Source organism: Odocoileus virginianus, chromosome 2 (assembly GCF_023699985.2).
Source record: "Odocoileus virginianus isolate 20LAN1187 ecotype Illinois chromosome 2, Ovbor_1.2, whole genome shotgun sequence".
Lineage (NCBI taxonomy): Eukaryota > Metazoa > Chordata > Mammalia > Artiodactyla > Cervidae > Odocoileus > Odocoileus virginianus.
In genome coordinates this window covers 83,663,412-83,682,356 of record NC_069675.1, presented here as the reverse complement: position 1 = coordinate 83,682,356, position 18,945 = coordinate 83,663,412, and the positions used below count along the sequence as shown (strand labels likewise).

The window sequence follows — 18,945 nt, the reverse complement described above, 5'->3', positions numbered from 1 at the left end:
AAGATTTTCACAATTTAAAGAAGAAATACTTGAGAAAAAAATTCTTCACCTGGAATTTTAGTGGGATGCTAAGAAGTCTGCATTTTTACCTCCTGTTCATCAAAAGTCTTTTTAAGATACTGCTAACGGGAGCTTTTTTGTGATCTGTCTGAAGCTTTAAATATCAAGCTTGTTAATGAGCAACTTGACAGAATTCTTTTAGTACATGAGCCAAATTTCAGGAAGCCATTTGATAAATATCATTTCTTCCAGTCAAATTGAGGAAAATTCGCAGAAATTAGGATGTAAGGCTTTTCTTGCAAAGTAGAGCCAACTGTTGTATTGACTCCTGAATCTCACTGTTCACAGAACTTTCCAGGGGATAGTTTAATGGAAAGGTTCAAATGGTCATCATTATGATTGAGTCTCTGAATTGTTAATTTTGTTTCACAAGATTCTGTTCTCTTCAAATTGTTTTGGGCTCTTTTTCTTCTTTTTTAAAATAGGTCATGGGCTTTTTAGCAGACAAAAAACCAGAACAGGGCCAGCGGGTCTCAGGAATACTTGTTAAAAGAAACTTTAATTATCACATACTTTCTCCTTGTGACCTCTCCAGTAAGTATACTATTAAATGTCGAATGTAATTTGATTTTAGTAGATTAAAAAAATCTGGGACTTCCCTGGTGATTCAGTAGTTAAGACTTCCTGCTTCCACTGCAGAGGGCTCAGGTTCAATCCCTGGTCAGGGAACTGAGATCCACATGCCTTGCAGCCATAATAATTAATTAATTAAAATTATATATTTTTTAAAAATCTATAAGAAAAAAAGAAAATCTGAAGAACTCTTACCTAGTGGCCAAATTTTAAGTAACAATCAAATAACAAACTACAAATAGTCAAAACTTAATAATCTAGTTAATGTTATTTGAAAAAAATCTTCCTTGAACTATTAAAATGTTTATACAGTTTTTTTCTTAATTGGAAACATAAGCTCTTCTGTAAGACCAATTGGCTACTGCTGATGCTTCTCAAGCCTGTCTTCTACATTTCACAGGAAGTACTGGTACCTTCATTTCCTGAAATGATATTAGACTCTCCACGTAAACTTTTTGATGTGTATGACCTGTAGTGTTAAGTTGCTCGCTGAGCCTCGTGTTTAAGCCCATGCAAATGTAAGCTGTCCTTACTTGTGCAGTAACTATGGTATTTGTGCATGCGTGCGAAGTCGCTTCAGTCATGTCTGACTCTTTCAACCCTATGGACTGTAGCCCGCCAGCCTCCTCTGTCCATGAGATTCTTCAGGGAAGAATACTGGAGTGGGTTGCCATGCCCGCCTCCAGGGGATCTTCCTGAACCAGGGATCAAACCTGCATCTCTTACACCTCCTGCATTGGCAGGCAATGTATTCTTTACCACTAGCACCACTTGGGAAGCCCCAACTATGGTATTATCTTCAAGTAAATAACTGTGCTTAATTTTATTTATATGACACTAATAAAAATGATTTATCAAGGAATAAGAAATAACAGCAATGTTTAGGGTACAGCTGTGAAATGAGCCAACTTCAGCTTTCAGATCATCACACAGTAGAAATATAACTTGTTCCCTTAACAATTGGTGAGGTCTTACTCTATGCCAGACATTGTGCCAGGTACTGGAAGACTTGAGATGTATTGAAACACACAATCCCAGGCCTCGAAAAGCTCTCTGTTAAGGGAAAGCATGTTGTGAAGAGCTAATGACAGTATTGACCCAGGACCTACAGAGTGCATGAGTATGTGAGGAGAGAATGGGCCTAGAAGAGTTGTGAAAAGCTTTGTAAACCAGTTGGCTTTTATGCCAGGTGGTGAAGGATTGCTAACCAGAAAAGATGGCAGAACACAGCTGGCCTACTGACTTGGAGATGTTTAGCGACCTGATGTGTTTACGGAAATGAGAGTGCCTTCTGGAGTACAAGTTAACTGTTGACTGGGGTGGGGGTCCGGGTTGCGGGGGGGGTCGGGTGAGGGGAGGGGGTAAGGGGGATGATATAGAATGGGAACCAATTGCAGAGCACCTTGTTATCTTGAAAAACATGTTCTTGTTTACTTTGCTTTTACTTCTCTTTCCTTTACTCCCGATCTGTTTTTGCAAATTGTGTTTTGTGGAGCTTGTATTGCTTTTTACAGCATATTTATTTTAATTTCCTCTCCAGATTATACTGACTTGGCCATGAGCACTGTAAAACAGACCCAAGCCATTCCATATACTGGTCCTTTTAATTTGCTCTATTACCAGCTACAGAAATTGACAGGTGTGTATTTATTGACATTTACTTAATTATTTTCTGTTTTTTGTATGAGTCTATATTGAGGAAAGGATGTTAATTTTGGTAATTGTGTCAGATTTTATTCCTCTGGTCATGTTATCACCTTTAGGTGAAATTTTAAAAATAGATAAACATTTTAAAAATCCCATAATATCTCTTATTATGTGGAATGGAATGGCAAACTACTTCAGTATTCTTGCCTCAAAAACCCCATGAACAGTATGAAAAGGCAAAAAGATAGGACATTTGAGAGATGAACTCCCCAGGTCAGTAGGTGCCCAATATGCTACTGGAGATCAGTGGAGAAATAACTCCAGAAAGAATGAAGGGATGGAGCCAAAGCAAAAACAACACCCAGTTGTGGATGGGACTGGTGATAGAAGCAAGATTCGATGCTATAAAGAGCAATATTGCATAGGAACCTGGAATGTTAGGTCCATGAATCAAGGCAAATTGGAAGTGGTCAAACAGGAGATGGCAACAGTGAACATCGACATTCTAGGAATCAGTGAACTAAAATGGATTAGAATGGGTGAATTTAACTCAGATGACCATTATATTTACTACTGTGGGCAGGAATCACCTTAGAAGAAATGGAGTAGCCATAATAGTCAACAAGAGAGTCCAAAATGCAGTACTTGGATGCAGTCTCAAAAACGACAGAATGATCTCTTTGTTTCCAAGGCAAACCGTTCAAACGGTAATACAAGTCTATGCCCCGACCAGTAATGCTAAGGAAGCTGAAGTTGAACGGTTCTATGAAGACCTACAAGACCTGCTAGAACTAACACCCAAAAAAGATGTCCTTTTCATCTATAGGAGACTAGAATGCAAAAGTAGGAAGTCAAGAAACACCTGGAGTAACAGGCAAATTTGGCCTTGGAGTACAGAATGAAGCAGGGCAAAGGCTAACAGAGATCTGCCAAGAGAATACACTGGTTATAGTGAACACCTTCTTCCAACAACACATGGACATCACCAGATGGTCAACACCGAAATCAGATTGATTATATCCTTTACAGCCAAAGATGGAGAAGCTCTATACAGTAAGCAAAAACAAGACCGGGAGCAGACTGTGGCTCAGATCATGAACTCCTTATTGCCAAATTCAGACTTAAATTGAAGAAAGAGGGGAAAACCAGTAGACCATTCAGGTATGACATAAATCAAATCCCTTATGACTATACAGTGGGAGTAAGAAATATATTTAAGGGACTAGATCTGATAGAGTGCCTGATGAACTATGGATGGAGGTTCGTGACATTGTACAGGAGACAGGGAGCAAGACCATACCCAAGAAAAAGAAATGCAAAAAAGCAAAAAGGCTGTCTGAGGAGGCCTTACAAATAGCTGTGAAAGGAAGAGAAGCGAGAAGCATGGGAGAAAAGGAAAGATATACCCATCTGAATGCAGAGTTCCAAAGAATAGCCAGGAGAGGTAAGAAAGCTTTCCTCAGTGATCAATGCAAAGAAATAGAGGAAAACAATAGGATGGGAAAGACTAGAGATCTCTTCAAGAAATTTAGAGATACCAAGGGAACATTTCATGCAAAGATGGGCTTAATAAAGGGCAGAAATGGTATGGACCTAACAGAAGCAGAAGATATTAAGAAGAGGTGGCAAGAATACACAGAAGAACTGTAAAGATCTTCACGACCCAGATAATCACAAAGGTGTGATCTCTCCCACTTACCTAGAGCCGGACCCCTGGAATGTGAAGTCAGGTGGGCCTTAGGAAGCATCACTACGAACAAAGCTAGTGGAGGTGATGGAATTCCAGTTGAGCTATTTCAAATTCTAAAACATGATGCTGTGAAAGTGCTGCACTCAATATGCCAGCAAATTTGGAAAACTCAGCAGTGGCCACAGGACTGGAAAAGGTCCGTTTTCATTCCAATCCCAAAGAAAGGTAATGCCAAAGCATGCTCAAACTACTTCACAGTTGCACTCATCTCACATGCTAGTAAAGTAATGCTCAAAATTCTCCAAGCCAGGCTTCAGCAATACGTGAACCATGAATTTCCAGACGTTCAAGCTGGTTTTAGAAAAGGCAGAGGAACCAGAGATCAAATTGCCAATATCCGCTGGATCGTCGAAAAAAGAGAGTTCCAGAAAAACATCTATTTCTGCTTTATTGACTATGCCAAAGCCTTTGACTGTGTGGATCATAATAAACTGTGGAAAATTCTGAAAGAGATGGGAATACCAGACCACCTGACCTGCCTCTTGAGAAACCTGTATACAGGTCAAGAAGCAACAGATAGAACTGGACATGGAACAACAGACTGGTTCCAAATAGGAAAAGGAGTACATCAAGGCTGTATATTGTCACCCTGATTATTCAACTTATATGCAGAGTACATATGAGAAACGCTGGTCTGGAAGAAGCACAATCTGGAATCAAGATTGCTGGGAGAAATATCAATAACCTCAGATATGCAGATGACACCACCCTTATGGCAGAAAGTGAAGAAGAACTAAAGAGCCTCTTGATGAAAGTGAAAGAGGAGAGTGAAAACGTTGTCTTAAAGCTCAACATTCAGAAAACTAGGATCATGGCATCTGGTCCCATCACTTCATGGGAAATAGATGGGGAGACAGTGGAAACAGTGTCAAACTTTATTTTTTTGGGCTCCGAAATCACTGCAGATGGTGATCGCAGCCATGAAATTAAAGGACGCATACTCCTTGGAAGGAAAGTTACGACCAACCTAGATAGCATATTTAAAAGCAGAGACATTACTTTGCCAACAAAGGTCCGTCTGGTCAAGGCAGTGGTTTTTCCAGTGGTTATGTATGGATGTGAGAGTTGGACTGTGAAGAAAGCTGAACATTGAAGAATTGATGCTTTTGAACTGTGGTATTGGAGAAGACTCTTGAGAGTCCCTTGGATGGCAAGGAGATCCAACTAGTCCATCCTAAAGGATATCAGTCCTGGGTGTTCATTGGAGGGACTGATGTTAAAGCTGAAACTCCAATACTTTGGCCACCTGATGCAGAGAGCTGACTCATTTGAAAAGACCCTGATGCTGGGAAAGATTGAGGACAGGAGAAGAAGGGGACAAGAGAGGATGAGATGGTTGGATGGCATCACCCAACACAATGGACATGGTTTTGGGTGGACTCCGGAAGTTGGTGATGGACAGGGAGGCCTGGCATGCCCCCTGGTTCATGGGGTCGCAAAGAGTCAGACACAACTGAGCAGCTGAACTGAACTGAGTATCTCTTATTCTTGATCCACATAAAATTCTAAAATTGATAGTAGTTTTTGCTTCTTGTATTTAAAATCCACTTCAGTTTACATAATTTTTATACCTGGTATACCTAAATTTTATAATGTATTTTCTTCATTCAATGAAAATAATTTTGCTGGTTCCATCAGTGCGGTTCTATAGACCAGGTTTTTTAAGAGTGCATGACCACTGCCCAAAGGTCAGTAAAGAGTAACCTCTTCTGTTTTCATATTAGACCGTTTTTAATTGGAGACTTTTGTGGATGAACATCATGAAGGTCAAAGACTAAAAACGTGGGCTCTGTCTGATAAACAAGAGCTTCAAATCACAAAGTTATACTTTCTATTAATATGTTCTTTGTAATTGACATAGTACAGTACTGCTAAAAGATAAACCAGTAGAAGGAACTTTTTTTTTTTTAAACCTCAGAACCTCATGTTAGAAAATAACACAGGCAGGAGGGGGGATCAGGATGGGGAACACATGTAAATCCATGGCTGATTCATGTCAATGTATGGCAAAAACCACTACAATATAAAATAAATAAATAAAAAAATAAAAGAAAATAACACAGGAAGTTAATAAAATATGTCTGAAAGTGTTAAGTGTCAGTTGCTCAGTTGTGTCCAACTCTTTGCAACCCATGCACTATAGACCGCCAGGCTCCTTTGTCCATGGGATTCTCCAGGCAAGAATATTGGAGTGGCTTGCCATTCCCTTCTCTAGGGGATCTTCCAGACCCAGGGATTGAACCTGGGTTTCCCGCCTTGCAGGCAGATCCTTTACCATCTGAGCCACCAGGGAAACTCAAAATATGTCTGAATTAACCCTTAATTAAAAGGTTACTGGGAAGACCCGAAAAGCTTTATCTTAGACAATGCAATTTCCCTGTAGAACTATTAAAACCTGTTAAGACAGAAGGTAGAAGTGACGGTTCATGTTAAATATTAAGATGCTAGTTGCTGAATGTCTTATACAAACATAGATGTTTGACAGACATCAGTTTGCAATTGATAACATGTTTAATGTTCAAGGTAAATTGTATCTAGTTATGTGAACTTTTGTAATATAATGCATGTTGATCTCTTTCAGTTGCTATCAGCAATTTATATAAAATCTACTTAACTATTTAAAGTCTGTCTATACATGTGAGTTATTAAATTTTTTTCATTGTATCATCTGATTTCAGCTATCTCTATAAATAAATAATTATGCTCTAGAAGATTATTTTTAATTTTTTATTATGGCTTTTTTCCAAAATTTTTTATATTTACACAATTTTTAAAGGTTGCTTTCCATTTATAGTTATTACAAAATACTGGCTGTCTTCCTCATGTTGTACAACACATCCTTGAGCCTGTCTTATACCTAGTAGTTTATACCTCCCATTTCCCTGCCTTATTCGCCCCCCTCAAAAAATTATATACATCTTACAGTTTCCTTTTTTTTCAGGTGATGTGGAAGAATTAGAAATTCAAGAAAAGCCTGCTTTGAAAGTGTTTAAAAATATTACTGTAATACAGGAACCAGGAATGGTGATATTAGAAGTAAGATGAGATCATTTACCTAAACAAGGAGGGGGAAATGTTTTGAGTTCACATGTAATTATAGAGAAAATTGGGTTCTTCCAAATCAGGAAAAAAAATTGTTGGAAAATATCTTGTGTATAGTTTTCTTTGCAAGATCAGCTTTAAATATAGCATAGCTAGACATTTTCTATATAGTTACAATAGCATAGACACTAATAATAAATTAAGACTTAGTAATTAGTTTGTGTAATGAGCGAGTCTCTCATATGAGTAAGTGTTAACTGATTTTGTGGTATCCTAGAATGTCTTCAGTAATATCAAAAGGTTTTAAAATTCTCAAGATAAAAACATAATTGTTACTTTAAAGCAAACAAACTTGTTATGCAGTTCTTCTTAAGAGGGTGGAATCCTGAAGATTCAATTAGCAACATTAAAATGACCCTAATCCACAAAGGCTCGAAATGATTAATTTAGATAAATGTGGTTCCCACTGTTATAATTTATTTATTTTTTCCCTCTGTTATAGTTTTAAATTCATACTGGTAAAATTTAGGACCCACACACAAATGACTTTGATGGTTGATTTTCATAGGTTGTGAAAGTCACTCAGTCATGTCCAACTCTTTGTTACCCCATTGACTATACAGTCCATGGAATTCTCCAGGCCAGAATACTGAAGTCGGTTTCTATGCCCTTCTCCGGGGATCTTCCCACCCCAGGGATCAAACCCAGGTCTCCCGCATTGCAGGCAGATTCTTCACCGTCTGAGCCACCAGGGGAAGCCCTTTCGGCATCTATTTAAAGAAGGATTTTCTCAGTGAGTCCTGGAACTGAATGATCCAGGAAGATACCTTGTCTGTTTCTCTGCCTCACGGCAGAGTGTAAATTTCCCAGCTCTGTGGTCTACTATTCTGTTTATACATATTACTTTTTAAACAAACAGAAAAAGATCGGTCAGTGCTGATCCCACTGCAGTTCTCTTATTTAAGTTTGAATTATATTTATAAGGCTAAAAGTAACTGAAAAACTGTCAAGAGAAACGGTTATCTATAACATGAAGTTATATAAAAGTATATTCATATAAAGCATATCTGAGAAAGGGGACAAGTTATTACAGACATTAATTTAGCTCTTGCTACTAAATACTATTAAGAGAATGCATTTTTTTATTTCCTAGAATTAACATGCCAAAGAAGATCTTCAAGGTAGATCTTCAAGTGACTCTTATTGCTTATAAAAGTACTCTTTGGAGAGATAATAATAAGATGCGGGGTGGGTGGGGGTCTCACCTAACCTAGCAGACAGGGAAGACTTTCTAGAGCATTGGGCACATGGCAGTGACAGAGGATCTTAGGCTTCATGTGAGAGACAGAAGTAAATCTTTAAAGACGATACTGGCTGTGCTACTAAAATCTAGTGGCTAGCAATTAGAGTTTGAATCCTAAAACTAGCAATTAATTACTGTTTATGTTATCTGATGCAAATTACTTTTGAGTCAATTTACTCCTTTATGATGAAGATGTGAGTTAAATGAGAGGATGCATATAAGACACTCACCACAAAGGACGTACTTGTTGTTTAAAAAAAAAAAATTAGAGAAGTCAGCATTATTAGTTAATTTCAGTAAATAATGGGTCAGTTGATTTCAGCGAGATGCTAGAAGCGGGAGTCCCCCACGTACAGTCTGTGGATGGGTGGTGGTGATTGCAGTTTGTGGGCATGGCTGGGCCGTACCCCGCTAATTCTGCCTCTTGCTTTGCAGTGGTTGGCAAATCCTTCCAATGATATGTATGCAGATACAGTCACAACCGTGATATTAGAAGTTCAGTCAAATCCGAAAATAAGGAAAGGTACAGAATTACTTCATTTTTTTCAATTCTTTCACTTACTTACGTTTTATCCTGAGTCTCCATTCGTGCTGTAAAAATGTGGTTGCAATTAACAGGAAGATAAAAATCTCTTAGTCCTCTTAAGAACAATCAGAAATTCCAGAATATTGCTGAATTGAGCCAACATTTCTAATATGAAAATATGCTGCAATATTCATGTCTAGTAAAACTTGTTAAACAAAATGGAATTTCCATTGGGTGCAGTTTTGCAGTAATTTTGTTTTCTAAGAAGCATTTTTTAATCAAAGAAAACACCCATAAAAATATCTTTGTATCATTTCTTCACAGTTTGATTCTATTTTATACGTAATTCAGTATAACACATGTTAAGGTACACATGTACGGTGGGCCTTTGTATTCCTGGGGAGGAAGCTATGCTTGAAACATTCTGGGAAGCCTCACATGCCAGCTCTATTCTAGAAGCACCTTCTGTGAAACACTCTGATTCTTCATTGATAGCATTTACTCCTGTTTCGTTTCTTAACCTGCTAACACCTCAGTCTAGATCTGGAAACAGCAGGTGTATCTGTACCTGCATGCATGTTCAGCCCTACCTGCCATTTATTTTGAGTCCCCTCATTCTGAGGACACATAAGAAAGCTACACATTTTCCTCAATTTACTTCCACAGGTAGATGCTGTATGTACATTTCTCACTTAAAGGATTCCAGTTAACCATTTTGGTTTCTCAGCAACTATCTTCTGATTGTTGATTTGGAAATTACCCTAACCAGGAATATGGACATTGAACCCACCGTTGCTTTCTTCCCCCAGGTGCAGTACAGAAGGTTTCTAAAAAATTAGAAATGCACGTTTACAGCAAGAGGCTGGAGATCATGCTCCAGTAAGTGTTGCCTAATTACTGCTCAGCCGGGTAGTGACGCAGGAGGGAGGTGCTCATTGCTGGTGCCATCGCTGCCTGGCTGAGACGCTCAGACGAGGCCACCGAACTGGTCTGGTGCCTGTTTTCTATCAGTCAAGTGGCTTGAGCTGCTTCCTTCCAACTAAACACCGCAGCCACTGCTGAGTGTAACTCACAGGCGGCCTTTGGAATTGATCTAGAGGCCCAGAGAGCCAGTGGACTAGGGTGCTGGGATTTGAAGACTACTCCAGTGCTTCGTAGCTGTGGGGCTTTAAGCAAATCTGTGTCTTGTTTCCCTCCCATCTGAAAGGGGCTCCTTACCAAAATGAAGGGAAAGTGAAAGTCGCTCAGTCCTGTCCGACTCTTTGCAACCCCATGGACTATACAGTCCATGGAATTCTCCAGGCCAGAATACTGGAGTGGGTAGCCCCTTTCCCTTCTCCAGTGGATCTTCCCAACCCAGGGATCAAACCCAGGTCTCCTGCATTGCAGGCGGATTCTTTACCAGCTGAGCCACCAGGGAAGCCCCCTTAGCAAAATACATACAGATTAAGATAATGTATATAAAGTACCTAACACTGCCTGCTGAATGGAGCATTTTTAATAAACGACAGCTGTGTATTCTACCTGTCTTGTAAAATTAATAAAATACATGAAAGTAAATAAATCTCAGGGGTAGATGGGGATAAATGCTGTGGCTGACAGTAAAAACTGCCTGCAATGCATGTGGCCTGGGTTTGATCCCTGGATGGGGAAGATCCCCTGGAGTAGGAAATGGCAACCCGCTCCAGTATTCTGGCCTGGAGAATCCCACGGACAGAGGAGCCTGGCGGGCTATAGTCCATGTGGTCACAGCAGAGTTGGACACAGCTGAGTGACTGACACTTTTGCTTTTCGGGGGTAGGTATAAGTATTACACTTAACGACTACAGGCTATTTCCAGTATTATTTTCGCCAAAATATATAAAACTGTACTCTACATATTCGTAAAGCATTTTCCACTAATAATGCATTTTTGTTTATTTTAAGGGACATATTTGGAGAAGACTGTGTTAGTGTAAAAGATGGTTCTATTCTTAGTGTCACAGTAGATGGAAAAACTGCTAACATAAACTTGGAGACACGGGTATGTAGCTGTTCATTTCTACATTTCAAGACATTTGGGGGAAAAAAGTGAAAGCAAAAATCTCTTACATTTTGGCATTTCCTTCCAGTTTTTTCCTACATTTTAAAGTTTGTGTTACCAGTTTTGCATCCTTACTTTTTCTCTTTTGTCATAAGCATTTTTTGCATGTTGCTGCATAGCGCACATTTCCCTTGTCTTTATTATGCCACTGTTTTCTATTTGCATAATGTGCCTTAACCTCAGCATTTCTCTAGTTTGGCGTCCAGTTGACTCCAGATTTTTCAGATAAGTTGCTCTTCTGTTGGCAGCAAGATCCAAGTGATTTTTCCAAACAATGGGCTTCCAGAGTGTAGGGCCTCCTCCCACCACACCCAGCAGATCTTTCAGGATCATGTCACAGGCAGAAATGAATAAGTTTATCCTCCTTTTGGAGTTGTTTTTGAAGATTAAAACAGTTCTACTAAACAAATAACACTTTTGATATTTCTTCTGTATAAACTTTGACTGTTTAGATGTTTAGAGAAAACACTAGATTTATTTTACCTCAATAAGAAAAACAAAAAAAAGCTAAGAACCTAGAGGAGAAATATTGAGACCTAGTAAACCTATGAAACTTACATTCAAATCAGATCCACTAATAATTAAAGGAAATACAGATTTAAAGCATGAGACGTCACTGTTTCTGTGCTTATACTGGCACAAGTTAAAAAGGGTGCTATGACCTAGTAACAGTGAAAGAAGCAGGGAACAGTGACTTCCAGGGCTATTTTGGACAAGGAGGAGGCTGGAAGTTGGGTGGTGCATTCTTTCTGCAGGGTGGTTTGGTGATCTGCATCCAAAGTCTTCAAAAAATAAATACTTTTATCCACAGTTCCACTTGCTGGATTTAACCAAAGAAGATAATTAGGCAAGTGAGCAAAAGTATCTATAAAAGGATGTCTATTTTAGCATTGATTATAACATAGAACGGAGAAGGCAATGGCACCCCACTCCAGTCCTCTTGCCTGGAAAATCCCATGGATGGAGGAGCCTGGTGGGCTGCAGCCCATGGGGTCGCGAAGAGTTGGACACGACTGAGTGACTTCACTTTCACTTTTCACTTTCATGCATTGGAGAAGGAAATGGCAACCCACTCCAGTGTTCCTGCCTGGAAAATCCCAGGGACGGGGGAGCCTGGTGGGCTGCCGTCTATGGGGTCGCTCAGAGTTGGACACGACTGAAGCAACTTAGCAGCAGCAGCAGCATAACATAGAAAAACTGCAAGAGACCTACATTTCCAAGAGTAGGATCTAATAAATAAAACAACTGAAAAAATAATGTGTGTTATACCCTTATAGTGATACTATATGTACAGCCACTAGGAATGATTTATTAATGTGCAGAGTTGTACACTTACATTACTGAGTGGGAGGGGAAAGATACAAGAGAGCAAGTATGATAAATTATCCCATTTTTGTTTTAAAGGAATATGTGTATAGCCAGAAGTCTGGAAGATTATGTACTGAAAGGTTAACAGTAGTTATCAGTAGGTCATAGAATTAAGGGTGTTTTCATTGCTGAATTTTTACATGAGGGATATTTATTGTGTGACAAAAATTCTCTTAAGCAGCTTAGTAATTTGTAGTTATAACTGGGAGATGACTGGGCTTCCCAGATGGCGCAGTGGTAAAGAATCCACCTGCCAGTGCAGGAGACGTGGTTTCGATCCCTGGGTCGGGAAGATCCCCTGGAGGAGGAAACGGCAGCCCACTCCAATATTCTTGCCTGGGAAATCCCATGGACAGAGGAGCCTGCAGGATACAGTCCATGGACTCACAAAGAGTTGGACGTGACTGAGCACGCATGCACAGGAGATGATGAGTGAATATAGATCAGATTTAATACCAGGTGTTGAGTAGATGACCACATCTATTGTTGGCTCAGTATTTCAGTAATTTGTGTTGCATAGACTAAATTCCTTGGAGTATCATTTGCTGGATCAAAACATAGGCTGTGAAGTAAACAGTTCTCTCAGCTTTCCTTTTATTCTTTTTTTCCTCCCAAGTTAGCCTCTAGTTAGACCCAGTCGTCATGCCACTGGGAATCTCTGCATCCAGGTGCAGGCACACAGGTGTGCATTGCAGCCATTCTGGCTTTTGATAATCCAGGCCCCACCCCCTTGGGAACCAGTTGTTTTTAAAGAGCATTAGTTTACCTCGCATATAATAATTCTAGACACTTGTGTTAAAAGGCATGTCTGTGCTCTCACTTTCAGACTGTAGAATGTGAAGAAGGCAGTGAGGATGACGAGTCCCTCCGAGAAATGGTGGAACTGGCAGCCCAGAGACTGTACGAGGCCCTCACACCCGTCCACTGACAGCCTCTCTCTGTCGGCGTTCAGCCTTTTGTAATGCCTGACTCTACTTCTGTTGCTTAAAATAAAATACATTCATTTCTCTGGGGTAGCCTATTCACTTTCGATGGCAACTGGCCTTTATCCCAGCACCTTGAATACTGCTAAATCACCACCAAATTTGTCCATTATTCTCACACTGCTGAATAAACTGCTGTTATTGATTCTGCTTCTAGGCATGTATGCAGCTCCTTCAGGAACTTCAGATCTGCTCCCAGCAGCCGGGTCAGAATGTCTTATGTCCCTTTTAAGGGAAGGTAATGTGTGATGGTTTGAGTTTTCATTTATATCCTCTGAATGTGAATTACTAATTAGAGATTATCACTTAATTAAAAGTTTTAAGCCCCCTTTCTATTCCTTCCCAATATTCTTGACAAATTCCTTAATTTATAGTTTGTAACATTAGGACTTGAGAGACTCAATATTATTTTCTTTGTATAATTCAATTCAGAGATATTCAGAATAGAATTTTTGTGACTCAGGTTCAAGGGTTTTATTCTTATGTTGTCAAATTGTTTAATGCGTAAAGTGATCAGTAGTCCAGTTTCCTCAAGTACAAGTAATTTAGACTTGCCAGTAACTGGACACAGGAGTGTTGGGTGCCGTGTGCTGAGGGCTCAGCCTGGGGCTGCTTTCTCACGGAAAGGGCCTGATGCCCCCTCTGAAGGAGAATGAGCACAGACAGGGGCCAGCTCCTCCAGTCGCAGCCCAGCTGCAGAGCTGTTACACTCACTGTCAGGCTCGAGCCTCCACTCAGCCAGTCACTGTTTAGCTCTCCCCTGTGCTTCGGTGATACACACATCAGTGCCTGAATCTGAATTTTTGCTTGAAACGAAATACATCTATTTCTATAAGGTACTCTACTTTGGCCCAAACCAGAGGTCTAAGGGTCACCTTTTATCAGCGGCATTTAAGATTTTGTTGAGATAGATTTAAAAACATTTTTAAGTTAATACACACTTGTGTTATCTTTACAACCCAGGTCATATACAGCAAAAACAGCAAGTCCTGTTTCCCAGTCCCTCCCACTAAGGTACCAATTTCAGTTAAGGATGCTGAGCTGCTCTTGAATCTGCACTGTGGCTCTGAGTCCAGGTCATTTTCTCCCATCTGGTTCCTGCCACAGTGTTCCTTCTCCTCTCCCTATGATTGATTCCTAAAATAACAGACCTGCCCTCAAGCCACCCCTGCTGGAAATCCTGCAGGGCTTCTTCACCTTAATTAGGGTGAAGTCTGAACCTTAACTTGGCCTCACAGGGGGTTCTCAACGCTGGCTGCACATTGGAATCACGTGGGAAGCAGTGACGATGTGCTGATGCCCATATCCCACCATCTGCAGTGTAGTTAACTGGTCTGCAGTGATGCTACTTCATCAGCACGCTCTTAAAGCGCTCAGGTGATACTAGTTGAAGCCGAGAACTCCCAACCTAAAGACAGGGTCCCTGCCTACCTCTCCAGCTCCAGCCACTCCCCTGACACTCCACGCCCAAGCCACGAAAACAACTTTTCTAACACACATGGCCTACCTGCTGGTCTTCCCCTTAAGCTCAGTTCTTTCGGGACATCCTTCTGGCTCACTTCCATCACAACTGTCAAACTTCATGGCTATGACTGAGGTGACAAGGACTCTCCTTTGAGCAAACATGGGCCAGGCTCCTCTGTCTTTTAAGCCCCCACCTTGGGTCCTACTCTTAGCCCATTTAGATCAGTTTTAGCAAGAATCCCACTGAGTCGGTTTAACAAAAATTCTTCACTGTTGATCTAATCACCCAGAATAGCTGCTCAGATTCCTCATCCTGATATCACCCTACCCTGCCTTCAGTGGGAACCCTGTCAGGGAGATTTATCCTCCCTCCTTGTGGTTTCACATTCACCTGACCCCTCCCCCTGCTCCTTGGCTACAGACCCCCACTCTTCTTTCTTATATCCAGAGTTTAGTTAGGTCCATAAATCAAGGTAAATTGGAAGTGGTCAAGCAGGAGATGGCAACAATGAACACTGACATTTTAGGAATCAGTGAACTAAAATGGACTGGAATCAGTGAATTTAACTTAGATGACCATTATATCTACTACTGTGGGCAAGAATCCCTTAGAAGAAATGGAGTAACCATCATAGTCAACAGAAGAGTCTGAAATGCAGTACTTGGATGCAATCTCAAAAATGACAGAATGATCTCTGTTCGTTTCCAAGGCAAACCATTCAATATCACAGTAATCCAAGTCTACGCCCCAAACAATAATGCTGAAGAAGCTGAAGTTGAACGGTTCTATGAAGACCTACAAGACCTTCTAGAACTAACACCAGAAAAGATGTCCTTTTCATCTATAGGGAACTGAAATGCAGAAGTAGGAAGTCAAGAGATACCTGGAGTAACAGGCAAATTTGGCCTTGGAGTACAGAATGAAGCAGGGCAAAGGCTAACAGAGTTTTGCCAAGAGAACACACTGGTCATAGCAAACACCCTCTTCCAACAACACAAGAGAAGACTCTACACATGGACATCACCAGATGGTCAATACTGAAATCAGATTGATTATATTCTTTGCAGCCAAAGATGGAGAGGCTATACAGTCAGCAAAATCAAGACCGGGAGCTAACTGTGACTCAGATCAGGAACTCCTTATTGCCAAATTCAGAATTAAATTGAAGAAAGTGGGGAAAACCACTAGACCATTCGGGTATGACCTAAATCAAATCCCTTAACATTTATACAGTGGAAGTGACAAATAAATTCAAGGGATTAGAGCTGATAGAGTGCCTGCAGACCTATGGGTGGAAGTTCATGACATTGTACAGGACACAGTGATCAAGACCATCTCCAAGAGAAAGAAATGCAAAAAGGCATAATGGTTGTCTAAGGAGGCCTTACAAATAGCTGAGAAAAGAAGTGAAAGGCAAAGGAGAAAAGGAAAGCTATACCCATTTGAATGCAGAGTTTCAAAGAATAGCAAGGAGAGAGGAAAAAAAAAAAAAGCCTCCCTTAGTGATCAGTGCAAAGAAATTGAGGAAAACAATAGAATGGGAATGACTAGAGATCTCTGCAAGAAAATTAGAGATACCAAGGGAACATTTCATGCAAAGATGGGCACAATAAAGGGCAGAAATGGAAGGGACCTAACAGAAGCAGATGATATTAAGAAGAGGTGGCAAGAATACACAGAACTATACAAAAAAGATCTTCATGACCCAGACAACCACTATGGAGTGATCACTCACCTAGAGCCAGACATCTTGGAATGTGAAGTCAAGTGGGCCTTAGGAAGCATCACTAGGAACAAAGCTAGTGGAGGTGATGGGATTTCAGTTGAGCTATTTCAGATCCTAAAAAATGATGCTGTTAAACTGCTGCACTCAATATGCCAGCAAATTTGGAAAACTCATCAGTGGCCACAGGACTGAAAAATGTCAGTTTTTATTCCAATCCCAAAGAAAGGCAATGCCAAAGAATGCGCAAACTACCACACAATTGCACTCATCTTAAACGCCAGCAAAGTAATGCTCAAAATTCTCCAAGCCAGGTTTCAACAGTACAAGAACCGTGAAGTTCCAGATGTTCAAGCTGGATTTAGAAAAGGCAGAGGAACCAGAGATCAAATTGTCAACATCTGTTGGATCATCGAAAAAGCAAGAGAGTTCCAGAAAAACATCTACTTCTGCTTTATTGATTATGCCAAAGCCTTTGCCTGTGTGGATCACAACAAACTGTGGAAAATTCTGAAAGAGATGGGAATACCAGACCACCTGACCTGCCTCCTGAGAAACCTGTATGCAGGTCAAGAAGCAAAGTTAGAACTGGACATGGAACAACAGACTGGTTCCAAATAGGAAAAAGTACGTCGAGGCTGTATATTGTCACCATGCTTATTTAACTTATATGTCCAATATATCATGCAAAATGCTGGGCGGGATGAAGCACAAGCTGGAATCAAGATTTCAAGGAAAAAAAAAAAAAAAGATTGCCAGGAGAAATATCTATAACCTCAGATATGCAGATGACACCACCCTTATGGCAGAAAGCCAAGAACTAAAGAGCCTCTTGATGAAAGTGAAAGAGGAGAGTGAAAAAGTTGGCTTAAAGCTCAACATTCAGAAAACTAAGATCATGGTATCTGCACTTCATGGCAAATGGATGGGGAAACAGTGGAAACAGAGACTTTCTTTTGGGGGGCTCCAAAATCACTGCAGATAGTGACTGCAGCCATGAAATTAAAAGATGCTTGTTCCTTGGAAGAAAAGTTATGACCAACGTAGACAGCATATTAAAAAGCAGAGACATTACTTTGCCAAAAAAGGTCTGTCTGTTCAAGGCTATGGTTTTTCCAGTGGTCATGTATGGACATGAGAGTTGGACTATAAAGAAAGCTGAATGCCAAAGAATTGATGCTTTTGAACTATGGTGTTGGAGAAGTCTCTTGAGAGAGTCCCTTGGACTGCAAGGCGATCCAACCAGTCTATGCTAAAGGAAATCATTCCTGAATATTCATTGGAAGGACTGATGCTGAAACTGAAACGCCAATACTTTGGCCACCTGATGGGAAGAACTGACTCACTAGAAAAGCCCCTGATGCTGGGAAAGATTGAAGGCAGGAGAAGGGGCTGACAAGATGTAATGTTTGGATAGCATCACTGACTCGATGAACATCAGTTTTAGTAAGCTCCAGAAGTTGGTGATGGACAGGGAGGCCTTGTGTGCTGCAGTCCACGGGGTTGTAAAGAGTCAGACACGACTGAGTGACTGAACTGATGAAGCCTACCTCTGTCCCCTACTGCAAAATCCCACCAGAGTCCTTCCTGGGTAGTCTGCTATACTATCTTTACCAAATGTCTTAACTTTTTTTTAAAAACTGAGGTCAAAAGGTTGGATGCCTCATTCAATTAACAAGGGATAGCTGTGATGAATGAATCCCTTGGAAGTCCTTGCTATACCGTTCGTTAGTTCTTCAAACGACTTGCCATTTGCTCAAACATCTGAACCCACCTTCGCGGGGTAGATGTTGGATCTGATTGCAGCACCACATCATCGCTCTTTCTGGGTTGTCTTCCACTCGCAGAGCCGACACTCGATACTGGCCAGAGGGCGGGCGGATGCAGCGTCGCCTCATCTGTCTCGGGGAGTCGGTGGGCTTCCGGACGACAGGGTCGCCACGCGAGCCCCGCATCTAACGGCTCGGATAATGGAATAAAAAGCTAATGAATTGCAGGAGGCTGAGTTTTTGTAAACTGACAAAAATGAGCTCTCCAAGAAGCGACAGCTAAGCGCATGTCTTAAAAGGAACCTCCAAAGGGTCCAACTAGTGGCTCAGCTGGTAAAGCATCCGCCTGCAATGCGGGAGACCTGGGTTTGATCTGGTTTAGGAAGATCCCCTGGAGAAGAGAAAGGCAACCCACTCCAGTATTCTGGCCTGGAGAATCCCATGGACTGTATAGTCCTTGAGGTCGCAAAGAGTCGGACACGACTGAAAGACTTTCACTTGGTCTCCAAAGGAACCCCGCTCCTGGAGCCCTAAGGGACCATCCAGGAAGAAGAGCCAACCAGCAAATACCTGCTGGCGAAGGCTTCGGACTGCGCAGGCGCCTCGTCCTTCCGCCCGCCTCATCCCCGGCTGCTCGCCCCGCCCCCCGGTGT

At 41.0% G+C, this 18,945-nt stretch overlaps 1 protein-coding gene and 1 long non-coding RNA gene across 2 annotated transcripts in view; one reads left to right on the top strand and one right to left on the bottom strand.

Annotated features, from left to right (window-relative positions):
- The window catches only part of CPSF3 (cleavage and polyadenylation specific factor 3), a 34,686-nt gene extending 21,197 nt beyond the window's left edge, over positions 1-13,489 (top strand). The window contains exons 12-18 of the mRNA XM_020912039.2: positions 486-594; positions 2,174-2,272; positions 6,972-7,066; positions 8,811-8,898; positions 9,711-9,780; positions 10,828-10,924; positions 13,179-13,489. Coding sequence (XP_020767698.1) covers positions 486-594; positions 2,174-2,272; positions 6,972-7,066; positions 8,811-8,898; positions 9,711-9,780; positions 10,828-10,924; positions 13,179-13,280 — 660 coding nt within the window. The 3' untranslated portion in view covers positions 13,281-13,489. The remainder of the gene's footprint in view (positions 1-485; positions 595-2,173; positions 2,273-6,971; positions 7,067-8,810; positions 8,899-9,710; positions 9,781-10,827; positions 10,925-13,178) is intronic.
- On the bottom strand, positions 8,522-18,926 carry LOC139030027 (uncharacterized). Its single transcript, XR_011482355.1, has 2 exons — positions 18,298-18,926; positions 8,522-12,914 (listed from the first exon to the last, which is right to left on the bottom strand). It is a non-coding gene; the product is annotated as an uncharacterized lncRNA (long non-coding RNA).
- Positions 18,927-18,945: the final 19 nt, after the last annotated feature.